This window comes from Prionailurus bengalensis, chromosome A2, assembly GCF_016509475.1.
Source record: "Prionailurus bengalensis isolate Pbe53 chromosome A2, Fcat_Pben_1.1_paternal_pri, whole genome shotgun sequence".
In the NCBI taxonomy this organism is placed as follows: Eukaryota; Metazoa; Chordata; class Mammalia; order Carnivora; family Felidae; genus Prionailurus; species Prionailurus bengalensis.
This window is the reverse complement of record NC_057348.1, coordinates 60,545,043-60,559,727: the sequence shown is the minus strand read 5'-3', so window position 1 is coordinate 60,559,727 and position 14,685 is coordinate 60,545,043. Positions and strand designations below refer to the sequence as shown.

The following is a 14,685-nucleotide window of genomic DNA, read 5'->3' as shown; positions in this document are numbered from 1 at the left end:
CTCCTCCCGTCGTGCTGTCTCTCCTGAGCTGGTAAAGCCACACGGCTGTCCCAGAGGCTCCTTCAGCGTGGTGCTGCTTGCTGACGCCACAGGTGCCCAGCGTTCCTGGTGTCTGACAGCCCCCGGTGTCCCACACGGACCCTGACAGGAGCGGGTCTCAGGGCAGCCACCCCTCTACACCAGGGGCCGCTTTCCCACAAACACCCAAAGGGCCAATAGGGCCAGACTCTGCCTTGGTCACGCCTACAGAGGTTACATGACTGTTCTTAAACGCCGAGTGACGTGGTGTAACAGACCCCAGCCCGGCATCCTCAGTGGAACAGAAACTGCAGACGGTGGGGTCTAGGTTCACGGCCGAGGCGGGTGCGGGCTCACACCTGGGCAGCAGCGCTCCCCAAGACCGGAGCCTCTCCTGGCTGCACATTGCACGGCAGGACCTATCAGTGCCGTCGCCTGGAGCACGTTAGCTGTGCCTGACAGCTTTTGCCGGTTTCCTCCCTCTCTAGGATGCTCCCAGCACTCCCACTGAGTGCTGCTTTGGGGACAAATGAGGACACCACATGGAGCTTCCTGCCATCTCGCTCCCTGCTCGGCTCCCAACGCCCCAGCGAGTGTCCTAGTCCAGGACAACGGAAATGCTGGAGGCAATGGTCATGCTGGCCTCCTCCCCATCCCTCCCCGGCCACCCTGTTCTTGCTGGTCCCAGGGGCTGCATGGGGTCCCTTTCCACCTGGAGTGTATACGGCACCGCCCAGGCCCCTAAGCCCCTGGGTGTGGCCTTCACATCCTGCCCCTTGTCTGCAGGGCATCCGTCAGCGCAGGAATCACTTTCTGTTGCCAATGCCTGGCCCAGACCCATCGCTGCTAACAATGTCCCTTGTCACCCTCTGCGTGTGGTACTAGTGAACCTATGGGATTTTGAATCACGAAACCCGGTAAACGAATGCTCGGCTCCACCTGTAATGAGCTTGACTCGTGTAAAGGTTGCCCCGGGCCAGCGGCCCCCTCTGCCCTCAGTGCCCTCGACAGGCCTCTACCCTAGCCTGTCTTCATCTCCAGAGAAGGTCCTTTTTTGGAAGACCAGCTTCACCACAGATGTGATGGCAGCAGCGGCCTCTCCAGCCCAGCCTTGTGCTCACCACCTGGGAGGGAGCATTCTGAAGGCAGGCCTGGGTCACCATATGCAGGTCCCTTGAGGTCCACTCAGAATACTTTGTTAAATGCCAGAAACTCGAGGTCTGAGATACGACTGGGCCTGTGAGCCCGTCCTGGCCGGCCCCCCATGGCCTTACCTTCTTGCCCTCTGTGTCCCCGCAGTAAAACTGCTCGGCCTTGGTCTTGCCCATCACCACAGGGTCTGCGGCCTCGAGGTGGGAGGGGTTGGCCACCAGTGACAGGGTGATGTTCCTGTCGGTCACGCGGTTGATGCGCCGGTGGTACATGCCCAGATGGTACTTCACGTCCCCGGAACCCTGACACACAAACAGCAGTCTTGGCTCTTGGAGGGAGGGGCTCAGGCTGCTGTGCTACATCCAGTCCTAGGACTCCCAACCTGCAAAGGTTCTTCCCAGGACAGCTCCCACCCACGGCACCGGGAGGAGGTCCCCTGCCAAGGGGCACATCCTGGACCCCCAGCAGGAGGCCTGGGGGTTGTTGCTGGGCCTCTGACCTGTGGCCGTCCCTCTTTTCTCAGAGAGGACGGCCCCGGGCACGTCCTCTGTGAGTGGGGTGGAGTGGGGTGGAGCCCCCACCCCTGGAGGCCGTCCTGAGAAACACACGGAGAGGGGATCCCATGTGGGCTGAGCTGCGCCAGACGTTTCTGGGAGAAAGTGGGGGCCTCACCTCATCGGCAGCCTCCAGCTTTGAATCGAACTGGCAGAAGATCTGCTCCAGCTCCTTCCTGATGACATTGGCAAGCACGTTCAGCCGCCCCCTGGGACACAGAGACCGGTGAGCAGGGATCAGCTGCTCTGGGCACCTCAGGCCACGGTGTGGCAGGAGGCAGGAAGGCGGAAAACAGGCCGCTGCCCATGGGGAACGCTCCACTAGCCCCTTCGGCTTCGGCCCCACAAGGTCGGGGATGGGGGAGGCTCATGGGGACGGTCACCGGGGCGGGCACCTGTGGGGCATCCCCATGATCACGTAGTCCACTCCATTCTCACTGGACTTGTCGATGATGGTCTTGAGCGCAGGAATCAGCACCTCGCACCCCTCCAGACCAAAGCGCTTCTCGGACGACCACTTTCGCTGCAGGAAATCCTCAAACCTGGACAGGGACCGAGTCACCCCGAAGAGCCAGGTCACCTGGGCCAGTGCGGCTCGCAGGGCCTGCAGCCCCGCCTCCTGCAGCGACCCCCTGCCCTGAGCGCAGCCCCCACCTGGTAGACCGCACAAGCCTGGCCAGCAAGGTCCGCTTCTCCTCGTTGGTGAACTGCATGATCCCCGGTGTCTCAAACTTCTGCCGGATCCACTGGCACTGCTCCAGGTCATTGATGAACATGAACTCCACCCCGATGTGCTGACAGTACGCCATCTGCTTCACACACACAGATCCCATCAAGGCTGCTTGCCCAGGGCCGTTGGCTGCCCACCCAGCCAGGAGGCCAGAACAGATGCAGCAGAGCCGGCTGTGACCCAGGGCAGAGACCAGGGTGGCGCCAGGCCTGGGTCCACGGCCCCCTCTCGCTGCCAGTGTGGCCGCGAGGTGCTTCCTTGGGGTCACGCTGTGCCCACTAAGCAGGGAGGGGCAGCGAGAACCATGGGGCCACAGTGCTTCCCTTTGTGGCAGGAGGACGGCGGCACCTGCCAGGGGACCGGACGACTCTGGGAAGATAGCCTCCCTGAGCCCAAGGTCAGACTGTGCCTGGTGCCAAAAGAAAGAAGGGACCACACTGTTGGTAGGTGATGGAGCTCAATGGCCACCTAAGATTTGCAGGTGCTTAGGTTTTAAATTCAACTTTTAATGACTGCCTCCTCCTGGGAAGGCTGGGTCCTACAGCAGCGTGCTTGCACACATTGCAAAGCAAAGGGCCCTGAACAGAGCGAACGCATCCCATCCACGGTGCAGACGTTGCCACTGGGAGGGAGGCCGTGTGTCCTGTGGGAAGCATAGGCTCCCTGGACAGGAAATGGTGGGGGAGACACAGGAAGGCCAGGAGGGCCCAGCCTCAGGGTGGGGGGCCTGGGCCTGGGCCCGTCTGTATCCTCCACCAGTTCAGGGTGAGAGCAAACCCCAAATCAACACATGAGCTAAAGAAGAAAGCACCTGGTGTGGCAACAGGGCGATTTTATGAACCCCAAAACATCTCCAACAGCCACACCGTCCAAGCACTCAGTACCAGGTTCTGTCTGTGCCCCATCGGTTTTTACAACAGATACGGAGCCTACTGGCACAGGGCAGGGCGGGGACATGCCCCAGGCCCTTTGATCCTGTCATCTGGAAGAGTGGGCGTCTCTGCACACTGCTCCATGATTGTGAAACAAAGGAAGGTTTGCCCTGAACTCAAAATAACAGCCAAGCACTACACACGCCATCATGCTAGCCAGGAGGAGGACGACCTTGTCTGGGGATGAAGAGGAAGCGAGCTGGGGAGGGCCTTGGTGCTTCGGATCGGTTCATCAGCCAGGTCAATGAGGGTGTCTCAGTGATAACAGAGGGTGCAAGAAGTCCGGGGCTGGGGCTGCTGGGCCGCCCTCCCTGACTGCACGGTTAGTACTAGCTCCACGGTGCCCAGGCTGACCCACAGAACATGTAACACAGCCCAGAGTGCCTCTGAACATGAACCCTCCTCCCTCAGCTTCAAAAAGGTCTTCCTGGGGTCTCAATACAATCTTCAAGGCCCAGAGAGAGGGGGAGTGAGATGGAGGGGAGGTGAGGAGTTAAGAAGGGGGGGGAGGGGAGAAGAGGAAGGGAAAGGGGAAGGAAGGAGGGAAAGGGGAAGAGGGAGAGATGGAGAGGAAAACAGAAGAAGGGGGGAAAGGGGACAGGGAGAGGGAAGAGGGAGGGGAAGGAGGAGGGGAGGGAGAGAGGGTCACAGGAGGGGGAAGGGGGAAAGATGGAGGGGAAAGCAGAAGAAGGGGGGAAGGGGAGAGGGAGAGGAAGAGGGAGGGGAAGAGGGAGAGGAAGGAGAGGCAGGGAGAAGGGGAAAGGAGGAGGAGGGAGGGGGAAGAGGGAGAGATGGAGGGGAAAGCAGAGGAGGGAAGGGGAAGGGAGAAGGGGAGGGGCAGGGAGAGGAAGAGGGAGGGAGAGGAAGAGGGAGGGAGAGGAAGGAAGAAGGGGCTAGAGGGAACAGGAGGGGGACAAAGAGAGAAGAGGAAGGGGGACAGAGGGTGAGGGCAGGGGGTGAGGGCAGGGGAGAGAAGGACGAGGGGGAGGAAGGGGGCAGGGAGAGAGAAGGGATGGAGAAGGAAGAAAGGGGCAGGGGAGGGGAGGGGGAAGGAGGAGGCAGGGAAGCTCTGGGCACAGGTGGGAAGAGGGCAATGACAGGTGCCCCTGACACCTGCTCACACCTGTGGGGCATAATTTCCCTGAGGGAACACTTAGAAGATCAAAGGAAAGATCAGGCAGAAACTAGAAACGAGTGAGGTCAGTGTGGGTTGAGCTACTAACTGGGACACGTGGTTACGGGGACCTGGACGCAGTTTTGTTTTTCCCGTTCCTGGCTCCATCCCCAGGAGAAACAGCAGTGAGTTTCAGGGGTGGTTCTCAGCCTCTCTCCCTAGAAACAGGTGCCAAGCGGCCCTGGCTGCAAGCAGATCGTATCGCCCTGGGGCCCCAGGCCTGGCCTGTGGTTCTGGCAGCGCACGTGTGCCAGCAACCTAGTGTGGACAGGCGTGCGTGAACGTCCGCACCACCGGCAGGCAGGCAGGTCTGCCCAAATGCCTGGCCACCATGAGCACGGCACTGGGGTGGAGATGTGGGCACCCTGGGGTTGGGACACGCTATGGTCAAGGTCCCACACCTTAAGAGTGGGCTCCTGGGCTGAAAGAGAGCCGTGGGGCTCTGCTCCCTCCCAACGCTGGGGTCAGGGCCACCGGGGACTCCAGCCTGAGGAGGTCAAGCACAGGGCTCTGAACATCTCCACTGTGCTCTGGCAGGGGAGGAGGGCTGAGCTCCCCACTGGAGACCATCTCTGTGAAGGGAAGGAGGGGCAGATGCACAGCATGAGCTCCTGTGCCGACTGGTCCAGTCCCTGCCTTCTGGAGAAACTGTCAGCTCTGAGATGGCTGAGGTGCCTGCAGGCAGGGGTGCGGCGTGCACAGGCTCATCTGGATGAGGACAGGTCTACAACGGGTGCTGTTTCTGGGGTCTAGATCAGGAGAGTGCCTGGGTCAGGAATGTCCCAGAGAAACACAACATGAACACACATGGAATTAAAATTTTTCTAATAGCGCTGAATGAGTCCTCAGACCATGTAGTGAAGTATCAACACGTCAGGTCTTTAATACTAAAAGGTTACTCAGATCCTCTGTACACTTCCAGTGCTCAACCGCCACAGGTGGCTGCTGGCCGCGTGTGCACAGAGTGGGTCTATACACTGCAGTCAAGGTGCACACGGAGGAAGAGGACGGACCAAAAGTCCATTGCCTTGGCCAATCCTGCCCAACCCTCCCTGATGTCCACCTTCCCTCACGCTTCCCCATGCTCACCTGTCCCCCATGCCCACCCCTCCCTGATGCCTGCCTTGCCCCAATGTCCACCCCTCCCTGCCATGCTCACCCCTCCTCCATGCCCACCCTCTCTGAGGTCTACCCTTCCCCCCTCCCCACCCTTCCCTGTGCTCACCTGTCCCCCATGCCCACCCCTCCCCGATGCCCGCCCTGCCCCAATGTCCACCCCTCCCTGCCATGCTCACCCCTCCCCCATGCCCACCCTCCCTGATGTCTACCCTCCCCCCCTTCCCTCCCACACTCACCTGTCCCCCATGCCCACCCCTCCCTGATGCCCACCCCTCCCCATGTCCACACCCTCATGCTGGCACCAGGTCACCAAGTTTCTACATTTTACCCCACAGCCTAGAAGTGACGAAGACCAAACTGAGGTGCTGATGCCATAGGCCACTTGTCACAAGTTAGACAATGTCACCAATAGACACTCAGACCTTTCTAGGCCACCGTAGCCACATGTGGTACCACTGAAAGGAGCATTTTGATCAGACCCCACCGGCAGGAGTTGGGTCCCCATCGTCACACCTGAGTCACAGGGCTAGGGCTCTGGCTCAGTGGATGGAGGTGTCAGTGGTGGTTCTAGGGCCCAGCCTGGAGACCCGCTGCCCGGTGTCCTTCAGCTGGGGATTCCAGGAACGCCAGGTGCCACCCGTGATTCAGAGCATGCGTGCCACGCAGTACCCCAGAAGGCTGCACAAACCCGCGGGGAGCCCACTGCAGGGTAGTTTTTTTCTCAGTCTGTCTGAATGGGCAGTGTCTGCATATGGAGCCTCCCCCAACCCTGTGTAGACTGTGGGGCTGGACACCAGCAGCCAACAGCAGAGCCCTGTGTAGCCCCAGTGTTTGTGTGTGTGTGTGTGTGTGTGTGTGTGTGTGTGTGTGTGTGTGCGCGCGCGCGCAGCACCCAGCAGGCTGTGAGGCCCAGCCCCAGAAAGGAGAAGGAAAAGAAGAAAACCACAGAAGGACCCTGTCTGGGGTGGGGACCTGCCGGGTGGCCTGGGGCTCGTTCCCAACGGGGCCCAGAAGGTGGAACTCGCGCTCTGGGGGACCTCACACTCCCGAAGCAAGCCACTGAGCTTGGGACGCACAGAAATGCTTTTTCTCTTCTATGGTTGATTGTAAAAATAAAAAGCATGAATCTTTACCTACAAAATAGCAAAAATGCTCCCCATTACCTTACATTAAAAAACAAACAGAAAACAAGACAAACAACTGCCTCATCGGGAGGCCCTCCCCCACCCCCTGCCCGGGAGGCCCTCCCCCACCCCCTGCCTGCCCCCACCCTATCTGGAAGCCCCTGTCTGTTCAGGTTTGTAGCAGGTGCACTGGGTTTCTGTGGACGCACCCTGTGCCCCCTCACCTCCAGCCGCCGGATGATCTCCCGCAGAGGAAGCGCCGACTCCTGTCCCCCGATGAACGTGGTCGTGGGCAGGTGGAAGACCTTGTCCAAGTCAGACTCATCCAGCCCGTAGAATCCTGCATGGTGAGGAGAGAGGGGCACAGCCACACGGGGGCCATAGTTTATGGAAAGGGGAAGGGACTCCCCAGGGGAGAGAAAAGAGAAGAGCAAAGTCATAAAAACCTCTGATATATATGAAAATAAGTAATGTCTTATAGCTAGGAACACAAACTTTAGCAACAAACAGCTGTAAACATTACTGGTGTGGTAGTTAAACAGGAAAAACGTCCATATTATGTGTGTACTAGTCCAGTGAACCAGTTTTTCATAATTTAGGAAGCACTGTACTTCAAGGTCCCAAGGACATAAATTTTGACTTAGAAAGGCACTGGGTAAGTTAATCAGAAAGCAAAAGAGAAGCAGTTAAGGGAGGAATTCAGGTAGACACTGAAGAACTGGTGTAGAATAGGGCTAGGACCTTGTGTGCGGAGGTGGCGGGCGGGGCTGGGGGGGCTGGGGGACCAGGGGACTGGGGTGTGAGGGCATGGGCCGTGGCCGCCCTGGATGAAGGTGTCCCTCCCTTCTAGGAACCGCACATCTGCACCCATCCTGCAAGTGGAAGTGCACAGGTGCCCCCAGTACCACACCAGCAAGGACCTGCTGACTAACCACTAGTATTTTCTACGTTGCCAACCACACAAGGCGCCTCTGTATCTGAAAGTGTATTTCAAACTGACAAAAACGTGAAGGGAGGGCTCTTTCTCAGGCATGACGTGCTTGTTTCGTGTCAAGGTAAGTGTCACGGGAGGAGACCTGGCAGACTGTTGGGTGACACAGCAGGCAGGGTCACTTCACACCAGCATCCCAGATGCCAGGACGGACAGGGAAGCTCTACGCCAGCACGCCGCGGTCTCTGTCACCTGGCTGTGCAAGGTCAGACTGTGTCCTGGTTTCTGCCTACCCGAGTGGCAACAAGACGCGATGGCCCAGTGTAGGACTCAGGCAGTTGCCGGCAAATACAGTTGTGTCTGAACTGCTGGGAGGTTTGTAAAATTGTATATTTCCAGGCCCCATCCCCAGAGCTGACTCACTGGCGGCACATGGGCCAGGAGTCCCCCGGTGTTCCCATTCAAGCTGCCATGGGAACCACAGCCTTTATGTCTTTAGCAATTCTGCACACGTTTTGTAAGTCTTCAAAGCAAATTCTGTTTTTCAAACACTTTTTGCTGGCTTTTTCACGTGGGGGTAGCAATGGCAGCAGTGGTGTGGGTGACCCCATGCGTCCGTGTCCTGCCGCTATTCTACCAAGAATGAGGACAGGCCATCGCATAGGTCCAGGGAGGCTCTGGGCGTTCACAGTCCAGCGCGCGGCAGTCACGGGGGGCAGCCAAAGTCTTTTGGGCGCAGGGAGAGGGGCATTCTCCCTAGCTGATGAAAACACCAGGCGTGGCTACTCTCGGGAACATTCTGACCCGGAGACCCTCAGCCTGCCATGACCTTTCAGCATAAAGTGCCCCTGGCCTCAGCACGGCTCTTTGCCTCCATCACCTTATCTGAACACTCTGGGGCTGTCCCAGTGAGCCTCTGCACGGCCAGCCCTGCTTCACGTGAGAAACGGAACCTCAGACACCTGTTTCCAGGAAGGTGGAGCAGACATCTTCGTATCTCTTCCCCACTAACCGCAACTAGAACCCAGACATCCTACATAAAATGTAAGACAATGTCAAAGGGTGGAGAAGAAGGCTGACCAGCCAGTGAGGTCCCCAGATTTGCTTCTGGGCTCCCATACCCCAGATGTGGGCAAAGAACCAGAGATCTGTGAACTCCTGCAAATGCAGACAAAAAAAAGCCCCAATCAGAGCCACTCTAAAGGGTCGGGAGAGGGGCAGCCGAACAGGACGGAGAGCTTTGACAATGACGGCTCTATTCTACCCAAGCACACAGACCACACCCTTGCCAGGCTGCCATGCATGCCAATCTCTGGCCCCGTCCCAAGGCTTCAGGCCCAGGATGGAGCTCAGGCTTCACTCCCTCCGGGAGGTTGTGCACAAGCCCACTTCCCCATCCTAGTGTCAGCGGGGTCTGTGGGGACCGGGATGCGCACCCCAAGCTGGCAGTGAGGAGGCGGCCCCTCCCTGCCGCAGCAGTGTGCAGACGGGCCCTGCTGTCACAGAGCTCCGAGTGAGACTCCAAGTCTGGTAACACCCGCACGTCCTGGTCTCAATAAAAGAATCCGTCACAACAAGAACACTGCAGACTGAATGAAGAAAGACAAGCAACAGACACCAGCAGCCGGTGGCACGGACGCTGGGGATTACCTGGCGGGGGCTCCCTAGGAGCCGTCCTCAGACGACTTTGGTGAGCAATGAGAATGTGACAGAGACAGTGGGGAACCAAGTCTCTGCAAAGACTGGGGACGCCAAGAAGGACCAGATGGGAAATTCTGAAACTGCAAAATGCAATAGCCCTGAGTTAAAGCTGGCAGATAGGCTCAGGGGCAGAATTAGGGTCACAGGACTGGGGACCCTGAAAACAGAATAGTAGAAATGAAGTAATGTGAAAGAGAGAGAGAAAGCAGACTGGGGAATGAACGAAGAAAGCCTCGGAGACACGTGACATAAAACAAGAGACTGTGTTGTGCCCATGAATCCCAGAAGGGGAGGAGGGAGAGGGAAGCTGAAAAAAGGGACTTGGAAAATAATGGCTGAAATGCCCCAAACATGGCCACAGACTTCAACCCACAGATTCAAGACATGGTACGAACTCACACAAGAAACCCAAGTACGACCACGCCAAAACACGGCATAAACTTCTCAAAATTAAAGATGAAGAAAGAGTCTCAAAAGTAGCAGTTGTCCAGGACACCTCACCTGGAGGGAAAAACCACTTGCATGACTGAGGGTTTTGCATCAGGAACAAGGGGGCAGAGTGGGGTCCGCACACTTTTCCAGAGCATGAGGAAAGAGCTGTCTCCCTAGAACTCCATGTGCCAGGTTTAACACGCTTTAGGAACGAAGGGGAAATGGAGATATCCTCAGTTACAGGGAATGAAGAGAGTCTGTCACCTAAGGAATGGCTATTGGAGGTGCTCTACAAAGAAAGGAGGTGATGTCAAAAGGGCTCTTAAACACTAGGAGGAAGTCAGGACATGGAAGGCAAAACACAGGCAAACAAACCAGATTTCCTTCTCCTTCTGGGTCTTCTAAGTTTGGTTTGATGTGATGCCAAGCCTCTGACCTGCCTGATGTGGTTCTAAATGTAGGCAGAGTAAGTATTCAAGACAATTTTACTTTAAATGGGGAAGCTAAAGGGACGTACAGGGAGGTGCACTTTCTACACTTCACTTGAACTTGTAACACGGCGACACCAGTAGGTTATGGTAAGTTCTATATATATAATATCATACCTAGACAACCACAAAAAAGGCAGAAAAAAACTACTAAAAACATGTAAATATGACCAAAAATACTATATATAAATAAAAGTGAAATTTTAAAATGTAGGCTTGGGGTACCTGGCTGGCTCAGTTAGAAGAACATATGACTCTTGATCTCGGAGTTGTGAGTTCAAGCTCTATATTGGGTGTAGAGATTACTAAAAAACGTAAGTAAACGTTAATAAATAAATAAATAAAATATAGGCTTAAAAATCCATATGAAGTCAGGAAAAAGAGCCAAGAAATGAAAAAGAAGACAAACAGAAAAGAAAGAATAGGAAGTTAGACTTAAGCTCTAGCATAACAATAATTACATTAAATATAAATGACCTAAATACACCAATTAGAAGACAGAGATTGGCAGAGTGGATTAAAAATCAAACAAACAAAAAAACAGGACCCAACTATATACTTGTCTAAGAAATCCACTTTGACTATAATCTTACAGGCAGATTAAAAGTAAAAGGATGAAAAAAGATATATCATGTAAACCCAAGCAACAGCAGAAGTGGCTCTATTATTACCAGCTAAATTAGACATCACAACAAAGAAAGTTAATAGACACAGAGGGAGCATGACATAACTATAGGTCAATCCACCTAGAAGACACAGCAATCCTAATTGCACATGCACTCAACAGTGGAGCTACAAAATATATGCACCAAAAACTGAGGACCAAAAGGAGAAACAGAAACTCACAACTATAGTTGGAGACTTCAACTCTTCTCTCTCAGTAATTCATTGAAAAAGTAAATAGACAAGGATGTAGAAGGACTCAACGACTATCGACCAACAGGATCTAATGGGCACTGACAGGACATTTCACCTATCAGTAGCAGAACACACGTTCTTTCTAAGTGCCCATGGAACTCAAGACAGACAACACCCTGGGCCATAAAAAATCCTCAACAAGTTTAGCGGAATTGAACAGAGTGCACCCTCTAACCACAAATGAGTCAAATTAGAAATCAGTAACAAAAAGACAAAAGGAATGTCTCCAAATTATTGAAAATGAAACAACATGACCCTAAATAATCCACAGAGCACAGAAGAAGTATTAAAGGGTATCAATACAATGACCTGAATGAAAAAGAAATACAACATACCAAAATGTGTGGGACAGCTAAATTTACAGTAGTAAACACACACATTAAAAAGAGAAAAAGTCTTAAGTCAGTAATATAAGCTCTAACCACAAGAACCTAGAAAAGGAGGGGGGAAACCCCACACAGAAAGCAGAAGGAAATAAAGATAAAAGCAGAAATCAATTGAAATCAACTGAAATTGAAAATAGCAAACAACAGAGAAGAATCAGTGCAACAAGGAGCTGGTTCTTTGAAAAGATCAATAGCACTGACAAACCTTTAATAAGACTAACAAAGAAAAAGACAGAAATTACCAATATCAGGAATAAAAGTGGCTATCAATAGAGACCCTGCAGAAATAAAAAAGATACTTAGGGAATACTACGAACAACTCTATACATGTACAACGTATACTTGACAACTCATATGAAATGAATCAGTTCTAGAACAATACAAACTGCATTACTCACCTGATATGAAACGGATAATTTGCAATATCTCTACCACTATTAAGGATATTGAATTCATAAATAAAAAGTTTCTGAAAAAGAAATCTCCAAACCCGATGGTTTGAGAATTCTAGAAAATGTTTAAGCACTTTTAAAAAATGTTTATTTATTTTTGAGAGAGAGGGGAGAGAGAATCCCAATCAGGTTCCGTGCTGTCAGTGCAGAGCCTGATATGGGGCTCCATTCCACGAACTGGGAGATCATGACCTGAGCTGAAATCAAGAGTCAGATGCTTAACCCACTGGGCCACCCAGGTGCCCCTCTACCGAATGTTTAAAAAAGAATGAACACCAATATATGTAATCTCTTCCAAAACAGAAAACAGAAAAGAAAAAAAAAAAAACAACACCTCATTTTATGAGGCTAGAATTACCCTGACACAAAGAGCAGACAAAGACAGCTGAAAAAGAAAATTACAGACAAATCTCCCTCATTAATATAAATACAAGAAATGCACAGTTGCAGGAATATGTATAAAAAATTATAACCAAGAGAAGTTTGTTCTAGCAATGCATGCTGGGTTCAATATTTGAAAATCAATCAATGTAATCTACCATACTCTCAGGTTAAAGAAGAAAAATCATACGATTATATCAACAGATACAGAAAATTTTCACTCTTCCTCATAAATAACAATAAGCAAAAATAGGAATAGAAAGGAACTTCCTCAACTTGATAAAGAGCATCTACAAAAAAATCCGTGGCTAATATTATACTTGGTGATGAAAGACTGAAGGCTTTCCCCCTAAGACCAGAAACAAGGCAAATATGTACATTCTCAGCACTCTTACTCAACACAGTGCTCTAAGTTCTAGCTAGGGCAATTAGCCACGAAAAGGAAATAAGACACACGGATTGGAAAGGAAGAAATAATTGTTCCTATTGTCAGGTGACATGATTATCTACACAGAAAATCCTAAATACTCTACAAAAAAAAAAAAAAAAAAAAAAGTCCTAGAATAAGCGAGCTCAGAAAGGCCACAGGATACAACATAAATGCAAAAATCAATTCCATTTCTTGATATTGGTAATGATACGTAGACACTAACATTAACAAGAAAAAAAGTCTTGGGTATAAATCTAACACAACACATACAGAACTGGTAAGCTGAAAACTACAAAAAGCTGACGAAAGAAATCAAAAAAGATCTACATAAACGGAGAGGCATACAACGTTCATGGACTGGGAGGCAATGGAGTAAAGACAGAAAATCTCTTTAACCAAGCTGTAGGTTTAGCACCATCGTTACCAAAATGTCAGCAAGTCGCTCTGTAAACGCAGACAAGCCTTTTTTCAGATTTAAATGTAAAATGCAAACCTAGAAAAACCACTAGAAAAATACACAGGAGACAATCTTCAGGTTCGTAGGCTTGGCAATGAAAGCACAATCCATCAAAGGGAAAACTGACAAACAGACCTCATCAGAATTTAAAATTTTGCCTCTCAAAAGACTCTATGAGCCAAAGAATGGGAACCACGTGAAGGTCCCTTAATGAGTAAGGAGTGGACACAACGGTGGGAGCCCACGGCAAGGGGTGCCGCTCAGCAAGGAGGGACAAGCTGGAGTGACAGAGCAGCCTGGATCAAACCCAGAAAAATCACGTTGACTGAAAAATGCCAAATCCAAAATGCGACGTATTATGACTGCATTTGCATAACACCCTGAAATGATGAATCACAGAAATGGAGACCAGGGTGGTGGCTGCCAGGGGTTCCACGGGGTGGGATGGAGGGGAAGCAGTTGGGGCTGAGAAGGGCAGCAGGAAGGACCCGAGGTGACGTGTGGCCACACCGGCACGGGGGACCCCTGTGAACTCTTAGAGCTGCTGTGAATCTACAGCGATCTCACAAGTGCAATCAGGATGAGAGTCACAGCTATGGGATGATGGAGGAAAAAGAGACCCTCTGAGCGCCAGCTGGCGTGGGTAAGACTGGCCACTGGTGGGGGGTGGGGGGGATGACGACAGGCAGATGGCCCCCAGCACCTCACTCTGGATTCCTCAAAGGCGCTTTGCCCAGAAGCACAGGTCACTGAGGATTCCTTACTCGATGAAGTACGTGTTTACAGTACTTCAGGTGTCCTTCACACACGGGAAGATCAAAGAGAGATCTTGTCCAAAACGCCCGGGAAGCAGAATCTGAAAGAATCCAGAGCCCCGTGGAAGGCACAGCACGGAAGGTGGTGGGAAGGAGGAGCCGACATGCACAACACCATGTGACGTCAGGCCCCGCCGGCCCCGGCAGGAGCCACAGGCCACCTGCACCGGACAAGCCCAGCGAAGCAGCGGCCACACACTCCAGGAGGTGAAAATGGACAGGGACAGAGACGACACAGAAGTGGCTTCCCCTGCTGGGTGACAGCCGAATGACGGGACAATCAACAGTCAACTTTCCCCAAATGGCATGCTGGGAAAAGTTGCACATCCTGCTGAAATGAAGTCCTCGGCTCAAGAAAGGGGAGAGGCTCGTTGTTTTCCTACCTCCTACGGTTAGCATTCGGAGTCGTTCCTTGAAAACTGCAAGGTCTGAGAGGCAGAGTGAGGTGGCATGGGTGAGCGCAGGAGGAAAAAGACAGCAAGAGTTAGTTG

The 14,685-nt window shown here is 52.6% G+C and overlaps 1 protein-coding gene across 4 annotated transcripts in view; it reads right to left on the bottom strand.

Annotated features, from left to right (window-relative positions):
• Positions 1–14,685, bottom strand: part of OGDH (oxoglutarate dehydrogenase) — a 66,192-nt gene that overhangs the window by 17,387 nt on the left and 34,120 nt on the right. For 2 of the 4 annotated variants that reach the window (XM_043588367.1, XM_043588366.1), the window contains exons 5-10: positions 14,578–14,622; positions 7,028–7,143; positions 2,379–2,533; positions 2,120–2,266; positions 1,843–1,933; positions 1,293–1,472 (exon numbers count right to left, since the gene is read on the bottom strand). In XM_043588367.1, the coding sequence (XP_043444302.1) occupies positions 1,293–1,472; positions 1,843–1,933; positions 2,120–2,266; positions 2,379–2,533; positions 7,028–7,143; positions 14,578–14,622 (734 nt within the window). The remainder of the gene's footprint in view (positions 1–1,292; positions 1,473–1,842; positions 1,934–2,119; positions 2,267–2,378; positions 2,534–7,027; positions 7,144–14,577; positions 14,623–14,685) is intronic. The other 2 variants (XM_043588369.1, XM_043588368.1) reach the window with 1 other exon arrangement.